General features: G+C 45.6%; 1 protein-coding gene across 1 annotated transcript in view; it reads left to right on the plus strand.

Moving 5' to 3' along the window:
* SRSF4 (serine and arginine rich splicing factor 4) overlaps positions 1–10,641 on the plus strand; it is a 34,089-nt gene extending 23,448 nt beyond the window's left edge. The window contains exons 4-6 of the mRNA XM_019013836.4: positions 3,463–3,677; positions 8,184–8,273; positions 9,159–10,641. Of these exons, the coding sequence (XP_018869381.1) occupies positions 3,463–3,677; positions 8,184–8,273; positions 9,159–9,975 (1,122 nt within the window). The 3' untranslated portion in view covers positions 9,976–10,641. The remainder of the gene's footprint in view (positions 1–3,462; positions 3,678–8,183; positions 8,274–9,158) is intronic.
* Positions 10,642–12,789: the final 2,148 nt, after the last annotated feature.

The raw sequence follows: 12,789 nt of genomic DNA on the forward strand, positions 1-12,789 counted from the left end.
ATTCACATCAGCCTCAGTGTGTATCCTTACTGGTGAAATTGACAATCTGACCCATGTTTTTTCATAAGGTTTTTGATGGAATATTTGTCCTGAAAGAGGTTTGGTGTCAAGAATTAAGATTCAGTGCTAATGTTGGCCATCCAGTGTACTGGTTCCAGCTTTTTTTTTTTTTTTTTTTTTTTTTTTTGAGATGGAGTCTTGCCCTTTCGCCTAGGCTGGAGTGCAGTGGCGCCATCTCAGCTCACTGCAACCTCCGCCTCTGGGGTTCACGTAGTTCTGCCTCAGCCCTCTGAGTAACTGGGATTACAAGTGCATGCCACCATGCCCGGCCAATTTTTGTATTTTAGTAGAGGCGGGGTTTCACCATGTTGACCAGGCTGGTCTCGAGCTCCTCCTGACCACAAGTGATCCACCTGCCTTGGCCTCCTAAAGTGCTAGGATTAATAGGCGTGAGCCACTGCACCCGGCCCCACTTATTGACAACAGTGTTTTTAATCTCAATAGGAAGAAAAACTTACTGAGCAGTATCATAATCTGAATGGTCTTAGGAGGATGCATGAAACAGGTTTTGTTTTCTGTCTCCCTTCTCGCTTTTTTTGGCCATATTTAAACAAGTCATCTCTAGCCAAATGAATGAAGTGTATTTAGGTTCAGGAAAGAATAGTTAGGAATCCTTTACATTTGTATAGTTTAATTTAAAGCACTTTTTTGTTTTTCTTTTTAAAATTTAATCCCAGCAACCTTCAAGTAACAGATGCAGAAGAGCTGGGACCAGGACTCCTGACTCCCAGTCTGCTGTTTTTTCAGGTGCATCATGCTTATCGTCAGCACCGTAGCAGACCTTTACTGAATGTCTGCCAGCAAGATTCTGCTTGCTGAAGGAATGACTCCAGTATTCTGAGAGTTAGGGATTGAACGTCATGGGTAGAAACTGGAAAGCTACTCTCTTCATCAGTAGAATGCTAACTCGTCATGTGGTGCCACTAAATGTAATATTAAATTAACTTCTTAGAAAACCTCTTAATTTTTTTGTTAGAACAGAGCTTAGTTACTGTTGGGGGAAAGGCTTATGGGGTGCCTGTATAAACTGGCCATAAAAATATGGGACAATAAATTGTGCAAAGCCACAAGAGGCCTCTTGTGGGAGGAGGAAAGCCTTATCACCATTATGTTCCCATGCTCTCAGCAAGACTTGCTTTCTTATCCATGAACACTGTGTTCAAGGAGAAAGACACTCCTTTGAAGCATTGGAATGTGGCCAGACATGCAGGCTCCTAGTTAAGCTCGCTCCCACCAGCTACTCTCCGATAAGTTAAAGATGTGCTGTCTAAGCACACAGGAGATTCATTTAAACCGCCACTGCTGTAGATTACGTGTATGACGCACTGCCTTCCTTTCAGCACTGCCTGCCTTTCACCGTTTCGTCCTGAATGTCTGCTTCTTAGATCTAAGTGATTGTACTCAGTAAATAGTGTGGAGACCAGAACTCTGAGCCTTTTGCAGCCTCCATTTTGCAACTGGCCCCCTGGCCCCCACTCTTTATGCACTCTTAACCTCTCTCTTCTCATTCCTTCTTCGCCACCAGACTTTGGGTACCCTACGGGTGCTGTTGAGGCTAGTCCCCAACAGTTACCACCCTTAGTTGGTTCTACATGTCTGTACCTTCAGGCAGTTCCACTCTCAGGAAATGAGAGTAATAGATAATTGAGCAGATTTCCTAGGTCTCAAGGTGGCCAACCTGGATAGAATCCTGGTTCTGCCACTAAGGTCACTTACATGACCCTTAGCAAGTTACTTACGTCTTATGCCTCATATTCCTCAACTATAAAATGGGGTTAATATTAATTTCTACTCAAGGTTATTAAAAGAATTTAGTGAATTTTATATATAAAAAGCCTAGAACAGTTTCTGGCACAATGTATGTTAGCTATTTATCAAGGAAATGCAAAAATAAAACAAATTAGGGGATATTAGTAGTTTAAAAAATAAATTTTTTTTTTTTTTTTTTTTTTTTTGAGACGAAGGTCTTGCTCTGTCGCCTGGGCTAGAGTGCAGTGGCACGATCTCGCTCACTGCAGCTTCCACCTCCTGGGTTCAAGCGATTTTCATGCCTCAGCCTCCCAGGTAGCTGGGGTAACAAGCGCCTGCCACCACGTCTGGTTGATTTTTGTATTTTTAGTAGAGACAAGGTTTCACAAAGTTGCCAGGCTGGTCACAAACTCCTGACCTCAGGTGATCTCCTGGCCTTGGCCTCCCAAGGTGTTGGGATTACAGGTGTGAGCCACTGCACCCGGCCAAAAATAAATTTCTTTTTGTTCTGTTTTGTTTTGTTTTTCGAGATGGAGTCTCGCTCTGTCGGCAGGCTGGAGTGCAGTGACACTATCTCGGCTCACTGCAACCTCCTAATCATATCTCCTCTTATTTATATAATGCTTTAGCATTTGTCTAGCACATTAGTTGTATTCTCTCATAGAACCATAGGAAGTCCTCAAAGAGAATGAGGAAAGAGGCCTGTGGTATTGAAGGGACATGATGGTTATAAACAAATAATTTGTCACTGTAAGATTTAGAAAATGGGCTGGGCACAGTGACCCATGCCTATAATCCTAGCACTTTGGGAGGCCGAGGCAGGTGGATTGCCTGAGCTCAGGAGTTTGAGACCAGTCTAGGCAATATGGCAAAACCCCATCTCTAATGAAAACACAAAAAATCAGCTGGGTGTGGTGGCACGGACCTGTAGTTCCAGCTGTTTGGGAGGCTGAGACACAGAATCACTTGAACTTGGGAGGCAGAGGTTGCAGTGAGCCGAGGTCACATCACTGCACTCCAGCTGCCTGAGCGACAAAGCAAGACTCTGTTTTTTGTTTGTTTGTTTTTAAATTTAGAAAATGATAGCTAACTGAAAACTTCTATATTCACACAAAACTTTATTTTTTTGTTTTGAGGTAGGGTCTTGCTCTGTACCCCAGGCTGGAGTGCAGTGGCATGATCATGGCTCATTGCAGCCTCAACCTCCTTGGGCTCAGATGATCCTCCCACCTCACCCTACTGGGTAGCTGGGACCACAGGCGTGTGCCACTACACCTGACTAATTTTTTCAATTTTTGTAGAGATAGGGTCTTCTGTGTTGTCAAGGCTGGTCTTGAATTCCTGGGATCAGGCAATCCTCCCGCCTCAGCTTGTCAAAGTGCTGGGATTACAGGCATGAGCCACCACACTTGGCCCCAAAACTTTATTTAAAGGAACAATTTAATGTGTATTTATTGTCTCTCCCACCCACCTAATATGGCTGGTGCTTTAAAGAACCTCAGTACATGATTGATGGGTAGATGAAAATATTTAAGAGTAAACTTTATTCTGCGGAATGCTGGCATTTCTTAAAGGAAAAATTCACTCAGATGATTGCATTAGATATTTTAGCAAAACATATCCTAATGTAGTCACACTTTTTTTTTTCTTCAGGATTATATGCGTCAGGCAGGAGAAGTGACTTATGCAGATGCTCACAAGGGACGCAAAAATGAAGGGGTGATTGAATTTGTATCTTATTCTGATATGAAAAGAGCTTTGGAAAAGTTGGATGGAACTGAAGTCAATGGGAGAAAAATCAGATTAGTCGAAGACAAGCCAGGTTCCAGACGACGCCGGTCCTACTCCAGAAGCCGGAGTCATTCAAGGTACTGTTGATGTCTTGTGTGTTGGAGCTCATCATAAATTCATTAGTGAGCACATAGATAATTTATTTACATTTTCCTGTTGAGTTCTTAATAACATGATTCCATCTGGTTCAATAACTTAGAATTTTGAACTGAACATTTATTTGTAAAACTCTTGAACTCTTAGGTCATGAGTACAAATAGAAGTCCCTTCTCTTAGAAATCAGAGGCCTTGCTCACGCCTGTAATCCCAGCACTTTGGGAGGCCAAGGTGGGCACATCACAAGGTCAGGAGTTCAAGACCAGCCTGACCAATATGGTGAAACCCCATCTGTACTAAAAATACAAAAATGCTGGGCGCTGTGGCGCATGTCTGTAATCCCACTTTGGGAGGCTGAGGTGGGTGGATCACCTGATGTCAGGAGTCGAGACTAGCCTAGCCAACATGGCGAAATCTTGTCTCTACTAAAAATAACAAAATTTAGTTTGGCGTGGTGGGTGCCTGTAATCCCAGTGACTCGGGAGGCTGAGGCAGAAAAATTGCTTGAAAATTGCTTGAACCCAGTAGGGGCAGAGGTTGCAGTGAGCCAAGATTGTGCCATTGCACTCCAGCCTGGGCAACAAGAGCGAAACTCCATCTCAAAAAAAAAAATGGTGTGGTGGCGCACGTGCCTGTAGTCCCAGCTACCCAGGAGGCTGAGGCATGGGAATCGCTTGAACCCAGGAGGCAGAGGTTGCAGTGAGCCGAGATCGCACTATTGCACTCCAGCCTGGGCGACAGTGAGACTCCATCTCAAAAAAGGAAATCAGAGGCCGGGCGCAGTGGCTCACGCCTGTAATCCCAGCACTTTGGGAGGCCAAGGCAGGCGGATCACCTGAGGTCAGGAGTTCAAGACCAGCCTCAATATGGAGAAACCCCGTCTCTACTGAAAAAATACAAAAAAATTAGCTAGGCGTGGTGGTGCATGCCTGTAATCCCAGCTACTCGGGAGGCTGAGGCAGGAGAATTGCTTGAACCTGGGAGGCGGAGGTTGTGGTGAGCCAAGCGCACCGTTGCACTCTAGCCTGGGCAACAAGAGCAAAACACCGTCTCAAAAAAAAAAGAAAAAATGGAAATCAGAGGCCACCTTTCACATTTCTTCTTGGGACCCCTAGATCCTACTACCTTGGTTGAGGGCACACATGGCAATTTTGTCTTACTTAGCACCTGAACAGGCCAGGCACTGGGCTAAGCATTGGAAAGGCTTTGTAAAGAAGACAAATGGCCAGACGCGGTGGCTTACACCTGTAATCCCAGCACTTTGGGAGGCTGAGGCGAGTGGATCACCTGAGGTCAGGAGTTCAAGACCAGCCTGGCCAACGTGATGAAACCCTATCTCTACTAAAAATACAAAAGTAAAAAAAATTAGCCAGGCATGATGGCACACGCCTGTGGTCCCAGCTACTAGGGAGGCTGAGGCAGGAGAATCGCTTAAACCCGAACCCAGGAGGCAGGGGTTGCAGTGAGCAGAGATCACTCCACTACACTCCAGCCTAGGCAACAGAAAGAGACTCTGTCTCAAAAAAAAAAAAGACAAATATGGTCCTTGCCCCCCTGAAACTCAGTCTAGCGTAGAAGATGAGTATTGAATAAACCGTGCTATTGTGACAAAAAAATGCACACAGCACAACTAGTCTAGAGAGCTGGCAACAGCTTCCCTAAGGACATGCTGTAGAACTGAGCCCTAATGAATAAGGCAGAGAGATGGTGAGCAGAAGAAAATGCCTTTCTTTCTTTCTTTTTTTTTTTTTTTTTTTGAGACGGAGTTTCTTTCACTCTGTCACCCAGGCTGGAGTGTAGTGGCACAATCTCGGCTTACTGCAACTTCCACCTCCCGGGTTCAAGCGATTCTCCTGCCTCAGCCTCCTGAGTAGCTGGGATCACAGGTGCACACCACCATGCCTGGCTAATTTTTGTAATTTTAGTACAGACAGAGTTTCACCATGTTGGGCAGGCTGGTCTCGAACTCCTGACCTCAGGTGATCCGCCCACCTCGGCCTTCCAAAGTGCTTGGATTACAGGCTTGAGCCACCGTGCCCGTCGAGAAAATGCCTATCTATCTAACAGAGAAAAGGGTGTTTCTGAAGGCCTGGGGGCAGGAGAAAGTTTTCCAGAGTAGAGAAGCTAATATAGAGAGGTAACGGGAGAAGAGTGGCTTGAGATAAGGCAGAGAAGGACCAAATATACTGACCATTAGGCCAGAGCAAGAATGGAAGAGTAGTGAGAAGTCATTGGAGACTTTTCAGGTTTTGTTATTTAGGTCTTTTGACTTTTTATTATGGAAAATTTGAAATTTATATATGAAGCATTGGAGAACTCTGAATTGCACCTCCCACTCCTCCAGCTTCTGTAGTTTTTATTTTGCCAGTCTTGTTTCACATCACCCCCTCCTGCTGCATTGTTTGAAGGCACGTCTAGACATCTATCATTCCATCTGCAACTGCTTCAGTATGTATCTCTAGTATTTTAAAAGAAACCATGATAACAGCTAGCAAAATTAGCAATAATTCCATACTATGATGTAATATCCAGGTTGTATTCCAATTTTTCAGTTGTTTGTTTGTTTGTTGTAGAAATGGAGTCTTGCTGTTACCCAGGCTGGTCTTGAACTCCTGGGTTCAAGCGGTCCTCCCACCTCAGCCTCCCAAAGTGCTGAGATTACAGACGTGAGCCACTGCACCCTGCCCTAGTTGTCTCAAATAGATATTTTTGCAATTGGTTTCTTCAAACAAAAGTTGAAAGAATAGTTAGTGAACACCTGTATACCCTCCTCTGGCTTTAACAGATAGCGTTTTGCCTTTTCTCTCTTTGTATGTATGTATGTATACAAGCACACTGTACATTTATTTTGTTGTAGCATTTGAAAGTAAGTTGTAGAAATTATGATACTTTGCCCCTAAATACTTCAGCATGTGTCTCCAAGAATGAGGATAACCACAGTTCTGTTTTTTCACCTAAGAACATTAATAGTAATTCCATCTAATTACTAAATGCCCAGGCCATATTCATGTTTCCCCAGTTACTCCATGGATGTCTTTATAGCTGGGTTTTTTCTTAACCGGGATCTAATGCAGTCATGTAGTACAAGGGGTTTTTAGGTAAAACCTAATGTAGTCAGGCTTTTAGTGTGGAGCAGTTCCTTCATGACATTATTTTGCTTAGGTTTGGGTTTTTTTGTTTGTTTGAGACGGACTCTTGCTCTGTCACCCAGGCTGGAGTGCAGTGGCACCATCTCAGCTCATTGCAGCCTCTGTGTCCCAGGTTCAAGCTATCCTACTGCCTCAGCCTCCCAAGTAGCTAGGATTACAGGCGTGAGCCACCACGCCTGGCTTATTTTTCTTAGTTTTTTAATACTCACAATTCTGTATTTATCTGTTTCTTCTTAGTATCATTGAAATTGTATCTTATCCCCTGAACTTCCTATATACTGGAAGTTAGGTCTGGAGAGGTGTGATTGAGATGCAGGTTAAACATTTTTAGCAAGAATACTTCATGGGTGATGGTGCCTGGGCAGCTTTGAAAGTTTCCCTCTTTCTGTCATAATGAGATGGTCTAGGCCCATCTTTGTGTACTTCCTGCTTTACGCCTGGAGTCAGTCATTTTCCCAAGGAGTCCTGGTTGGTAGAAAATAAGAATCTACAGTCTGGATGCATTAAAAAAATTTTGTAAAGCTTGGATTGTCGGTCTCTTTAAAACAGCTCTCGTCACAGTGAGTTGAATAGATCGTAAAGGGGAAAAGTATACACAGAAAGGCTGGTTGTTGAACAAGGGGAGAGATAATGGTGGCTTGCCCAGAGAGGCAGCAGCAGAGGTAGAAAGAACGAAGATCAGGAGGCATGATCGTGGGTGTGTAAGGGGATAGGGGAAAGACGGGGGAGTCAAGGATGGCTGTGATTTCTGTTACGAGGAACCGTATGAATAACAGTGGCATCAGTGCACATAAGGAGCCCAGCAAAAGGAGCAGGTATCGGGGACAGTTAGAATTTCAGGAGCTGCTAAGAGGTTCAGGTGAACCATCCAGATGGAAGGTTTGCAGGTGACTTCATCTGTGGACCTAGAACCCAAGAGAGAGTTTGTGCCTGGACACAGCCAGTGCTGTACATATTGAAAATCTTGGCCGGGCACGGTGGCTCATGCCTGTAATCCTGGCATCTTGGGAAGCCGAGGTGGGTGGATCACCTGAGGTCAGGAGTTCGAAACCAGCCTGACCAACATGGAGAAACCCCGTCTCTACTAAAAATACAAAATTAGCCAGTCGTGGTAGCACATGCCTGTAATCCCAGATACTCGGGAGGCTGAGGCAGGAGAATCGCTTGAACTCAGGAGGTGGAGGTTGTGGTGAGCCGAGATCGCACCATTGCACTCCAGCCTGGGCAACAAGAGTGAAACTCCATCTAAAATATATATATATAATATATATATGTCTTGATTGATGCTCATCAGCAGCCTCTTGTCAGCAAGTATTAAAAAATATTTTCTCCCCCTAGGTCTCGCTCTCGAAGCAGACATTCCCGTAAGAGCAGAAGCCGAAGTGGCAGCAGCAAAAGCAGTCATTCTAAGAGTAGATCCCGGTCCAGGTATGTCTTCCATGTTATAAGTAGAGGTGGTCAGCAGGGAATGCCTGTACCCTGTCTCAGTTTTTTTTCTTTTTTTTTTCTTTTTTTTCCAAAGAGACACTCTGTCACCCAAGCTGGAGTCCAGTGGTACAGTCATGGCTCACTGCAGCCTCACCTCACTGGGCTCAAGCAAGCTTCCACCTCAGCCTCCCAAGTAGTTGGGACTACAGGCACATACCACCACACCCAGCTAATTTTTTAATTTTTGTTTAGAGACAGGGTCTCACTATGTTGCCCAGGCTAATCTTAAACTCATGACCTCAAATAGTCCTCCCAGACTACTGCGATTACAGACATGAGCCACTGTGCCCAGCCTCACTTGGATTTCAATCATGTGACCAGTCTTCCTGCTTTTCCAGCTTCTTCTTTTTTTTTTTTTTTTTTTTTTTCCTCAAGACAGAGTCTCACTGTCGCCCAATGTGGAGTGCAGTGGCGCGATCTCAGCTCACTGCAACCTCTGCCTCACGGGTTCAAGCGATTCTCCTGCCTCAGCCTCCTGAGTAGCTCGGATTACAGGCGTGTGCCACCATGCCTGGCTAATTTTTGGTATTTTTAGTAGAGACGGGGCTTCACCATGTTGGCCAGGCTGGCTCTTGAACTCCTGACCTCGCGATCCGCCTGCCTTGGCCTCTCAAAGTTCTGGGATTATGGGCATGAGCCGCCGCACCTGGCCAGTTTTTCCAGCTTCTGATTGGCATTGTGAGGGTTCAGAAAACAATCCTCAGCCAGTGCCAGCCATGCTTTATATTGGGGGGGTATAACTTCACATGTATGCTCTTTGGTCTTTTTATCTCCTGATTAGCATGAAGTCACATGTGACACAAACAGTATCCCATGTCTCCTCAGGTCGGGCTCCCGCTCCCGGAGCAAGAGCCGGAGCCGGAGCCAGAGTCGGAGCCGGAGCAAGAAAGAGAAAAGCAGGAGCCCCAGCAAGGACAAGAGCCGCAGCCGCAGCCATAGCGCTGGCAAGAGCCGCAGCAAGAGCAAAGACCAAGCTGAAGAGAAGATCCAAAACAATGACAATGTCGGGAAACCCAAGAGCCGGAGTCCTAGCAGGCATAAAAGTAAGAGCAAAAGTCGGAGCAGGAGTCAGGAGAGGAGAGTGGAGGAGGAGAAGCGAGGGAGTGTGAGCAGGGGCAGGAGCCAGGAGAAGAGCCTCCGCCAGAGTCGGAGCCGGAGCAGGAGCAAAGGGGGCAGCAGGAGCCGGAGCAGGAGCCGCAGCAAGAGCAAGGACAAGAGGAAGGGCAGGAAGAGAAGCAGAGAGGAGAGCCGCAGTCGCAGTCGCAGCCGCAGCAAGAGTGAGAGGAGCAGAAAGCGAGGCAGCAAGCGAGACAGCAAGGCGGGCAGCAGCAAGAAGAAGAAGAAGGAAGACACTGACCGCTCCCAGTCCAGATCTCCATCCCGCTCCGTGTCAAAGGAGCGGGAACATGCCAAGTCTGAATCCAGCCAGAGGGAAGGTCGAGGAGAGAGTGAGAATGCTGGCACCAATCAGGAGACCCGGTCCAGGTCGAGATCCAATTCCAAATCGAAACCAAACCTTCCATCAGAATCACGCTCCAGATCAAAGTCAGCTTCAAAAACCCGATCTCGGTCCAAGTCTAGATCCAGGTCTGCTTCCAGATCGCCCTCCCGATCTAGATCTAGGTCCCACTCAAGGTCCTAACTGGCTATGGCCACAGCTGGAACTACCCGAGAAGTCTTTTGTACATGTTTGGTAGCCGTAGCACAAGTGATTGGAGTAGAACATGTCACTGCTGTACATTTTTAACTCCCCTAATGGTGTGTCTATAATTGTTAAATCTAAGTGCTTCCTCTCAGTAAAGCCTCCTGGCACCAGGCCTTCCTGCTCGACTGAAAAAAATTTTCTCTTTGAAAATCCCCTTTTACTCATGGCCCACAGTAGAATATCCAAAACGCCTTGGCTTTCAGGCCTGGCCTTTCCTACAGGGAGCTCAGTAACCTGGACGGCTCTAAGGCTGGAATGACCACATAGGTAGGTATGGTGAGTTCAACCATTTTTGCTCTTGAATTGATGCCCTTCGATGTATGCATTTAGTGAAAGTGCTAAGTCTTAAGTTTCCTACCACTTTGGTTTCATATTTTTGGACTTAACAAAGTTGTGAATAGCACAGTCGAGGAAAATTGATACCTGCAGTAACCCATAGGAAATAAACTGTAGAGTTCCATATTCTGGTATTGTGATTATATTGTTTTATATTAAAAAAGAAAAGAAAAGAATTTTTTTTAATTTTATTTTTCCCCGTCTTGCAAAGTATAGTGACCCCTGTTTCCATTAAATTTGAATAAAGACTATTTTTGCTTGACAAAATTTCATGGTGTTTGAATTGAAGTTGTACTTTCTGATATATCTTGATATGTCTTTTCTTAGCATAAGAAGTTCATGTGTAGGCCGGGCACGGTGGCTCACGCCTGTAATCCCAACACTTTGGGAGGCTGAGGCAGACGGATCACAATGTCAGGAGTTCGAGACCAGCCTGACCAACATGGTGAAACCCCGTCTCTACTGAAAATACAAAAATTAGCCAGGCATGGTGGTACACGCCAGTAATCCCAGCTACTCAGAATGAGGCAGGAGAATCGCTTGAACCCCGGGGGGTGGAGGTTACAGTGAGCTGAGATCACGCCACTGTACTCCAACCTGGGCGACAGAGCGAGACTCCGTCTCAAAAAAAAGGTTCGTGTGTAATGACTGTTTTGTTCCTTGGGATCACCCATCTTAGGGAACCAACACGTTCCTAAAGGATTTTTCTCACCAACAGAATAAAGGCAGGTTTCCAAGGAATTTATCATCCTTTCTCTTGAGAAACGTATGGCAAGGCTGATGAAGAATGAATCAGTTTGGAAACTTGGAGCGTTACCAGATGAGTTGTTCATGAATATAGAGTTCTGTGCTGTTTGTCGAAATTGCCATGAATCTGCGGTATCATGATCTCATCACGTTAAGATCTGAACTAATCAAAAACCAGGGGGAGAAAACTATACTGGACTTTTTTTTTTTTTTTTCCTGAGACAGATTTTGCTCTTGTTGCCCAGGCTGGAGTGCAGTGGTGCAGTCTCAGCTCACTACAGTCTCTGCCAACCAGGTTCAAGTGATTCTCCTGTCAGCCTTCCAAGTAACTGGGATCATAGGTACATGCCACCACTTCCGGCTAATTTTTGTATTTTTAGTAGAGACGGGGTTTCATCATATTGGTCAGGCTGGTCTCGAACTCCTGACCTGAGGTGATCTGCCCACCTCAGCCTCCCAAAGTGTTGGGATTACGGACATGAGCCACCGCGCCTGGCCTACTGGATTACTTTTGTCCTAATTATTCTTCCACTGCTTGTTTGGCCTAGCTTTTTAGGAGGTACCAGAAGTACAGTGGTTCCAATCTGGTCTCAGCCCTTGAGGGACTGTTGAGGGGCATCACAGCAGGGAGGATGCTTGAGGGCTTTCATTACATGCTGCAGCAAAATCTTGGGAAAGGAGATTCACTTGACTGCTGCCTGTGAATTTGTTGGGGGCTGTCCCTAGGCTTAAAACAACTGTCCCATTGCTTCCTATAGACCAAAATCTTCGAATGCACTGGAAATACAAAAGTAGAGTGTCTCTTGCCCTCCTGGAGTTTGTGATCTGGTTGCTAGTGATGAAGGCAAAGTGGATATTCAGAGAACAGAGTCAGAACTTCATCTGGGATCAGAGGTAGCACTTAAGCTGAACCTTTTGGGGATGTAGGGTGGGACGCATTCCTATTGAAAGCCTGTGAGCATGGCTTTCATGGAGTTGGGAAAGCACAGGGTACTGTGCCCAGGAAACATGGAGTTTGATACTGGAGAGTTAGAGTTTAACAAAATGGATTGTGTCATAGAGGGCCATAGGTACCAGGAAGAGGAATTTGACCTTTATCCTGTAAGCACTGGGTAACATTGAAGGTATTTGAATAGGAGGGTGCGGGGAGTAGGGTTATGCTTCTAGACCTGACAGCATTGTGAAGGATTGGATGCAGGGAACCCAATAGTTCAGGGCATGCAACCCCAGATGATACGGGGCCTGCTCGATCAAAGCCATGATAGGAGGGAGCAGAAGAGGCAAGATTAGCAAGACTTGGCAAATGTCCTGGCAAAGGAGCTATCGGAAGCAGTCACACAATGGTGAGGCATCATCTGAGGAATGGGGAAGATGACGGGAAATTAGTTGAGTTTTGAAAACGTGTAATTTCAGAAACAGACGAGGCAGCCAAACCAAGGAACCTCACTCAGTTTCTGGAGAGTTTCCCAAACCTTTTTCTGGGCCCATTCTCGTGTCATCATGACAAGGTGATGAACCTAACCAGTGAAATTCCCACTGCCTCAGAGGATCTCATGCTGGTCTCCAGTGATGACAATTTATTATTCCGATTTTATCCCTATAAGGATAGGGATGTTTGTTGCGGCATTTTGTTTCTTTCAGGTTTTTTTTTGTTGTTTTGAGATGGAG

Source organism: Gorilla gorilla, chromosome 1 (assembly GCF_029281585.2).
Source record: "Gorilla gorilla gorilla isolate KB3781 chromosome 1, NHGRI_mGorGor1-v2.1_pri, whole genome shotgun sequence".
Classification (NCBI taxonomy): Eukaryota; Metazoa; Chordata; class Mammalia; order Primates; family Hominidae; genus Gorilla; species Gorilla gorilla.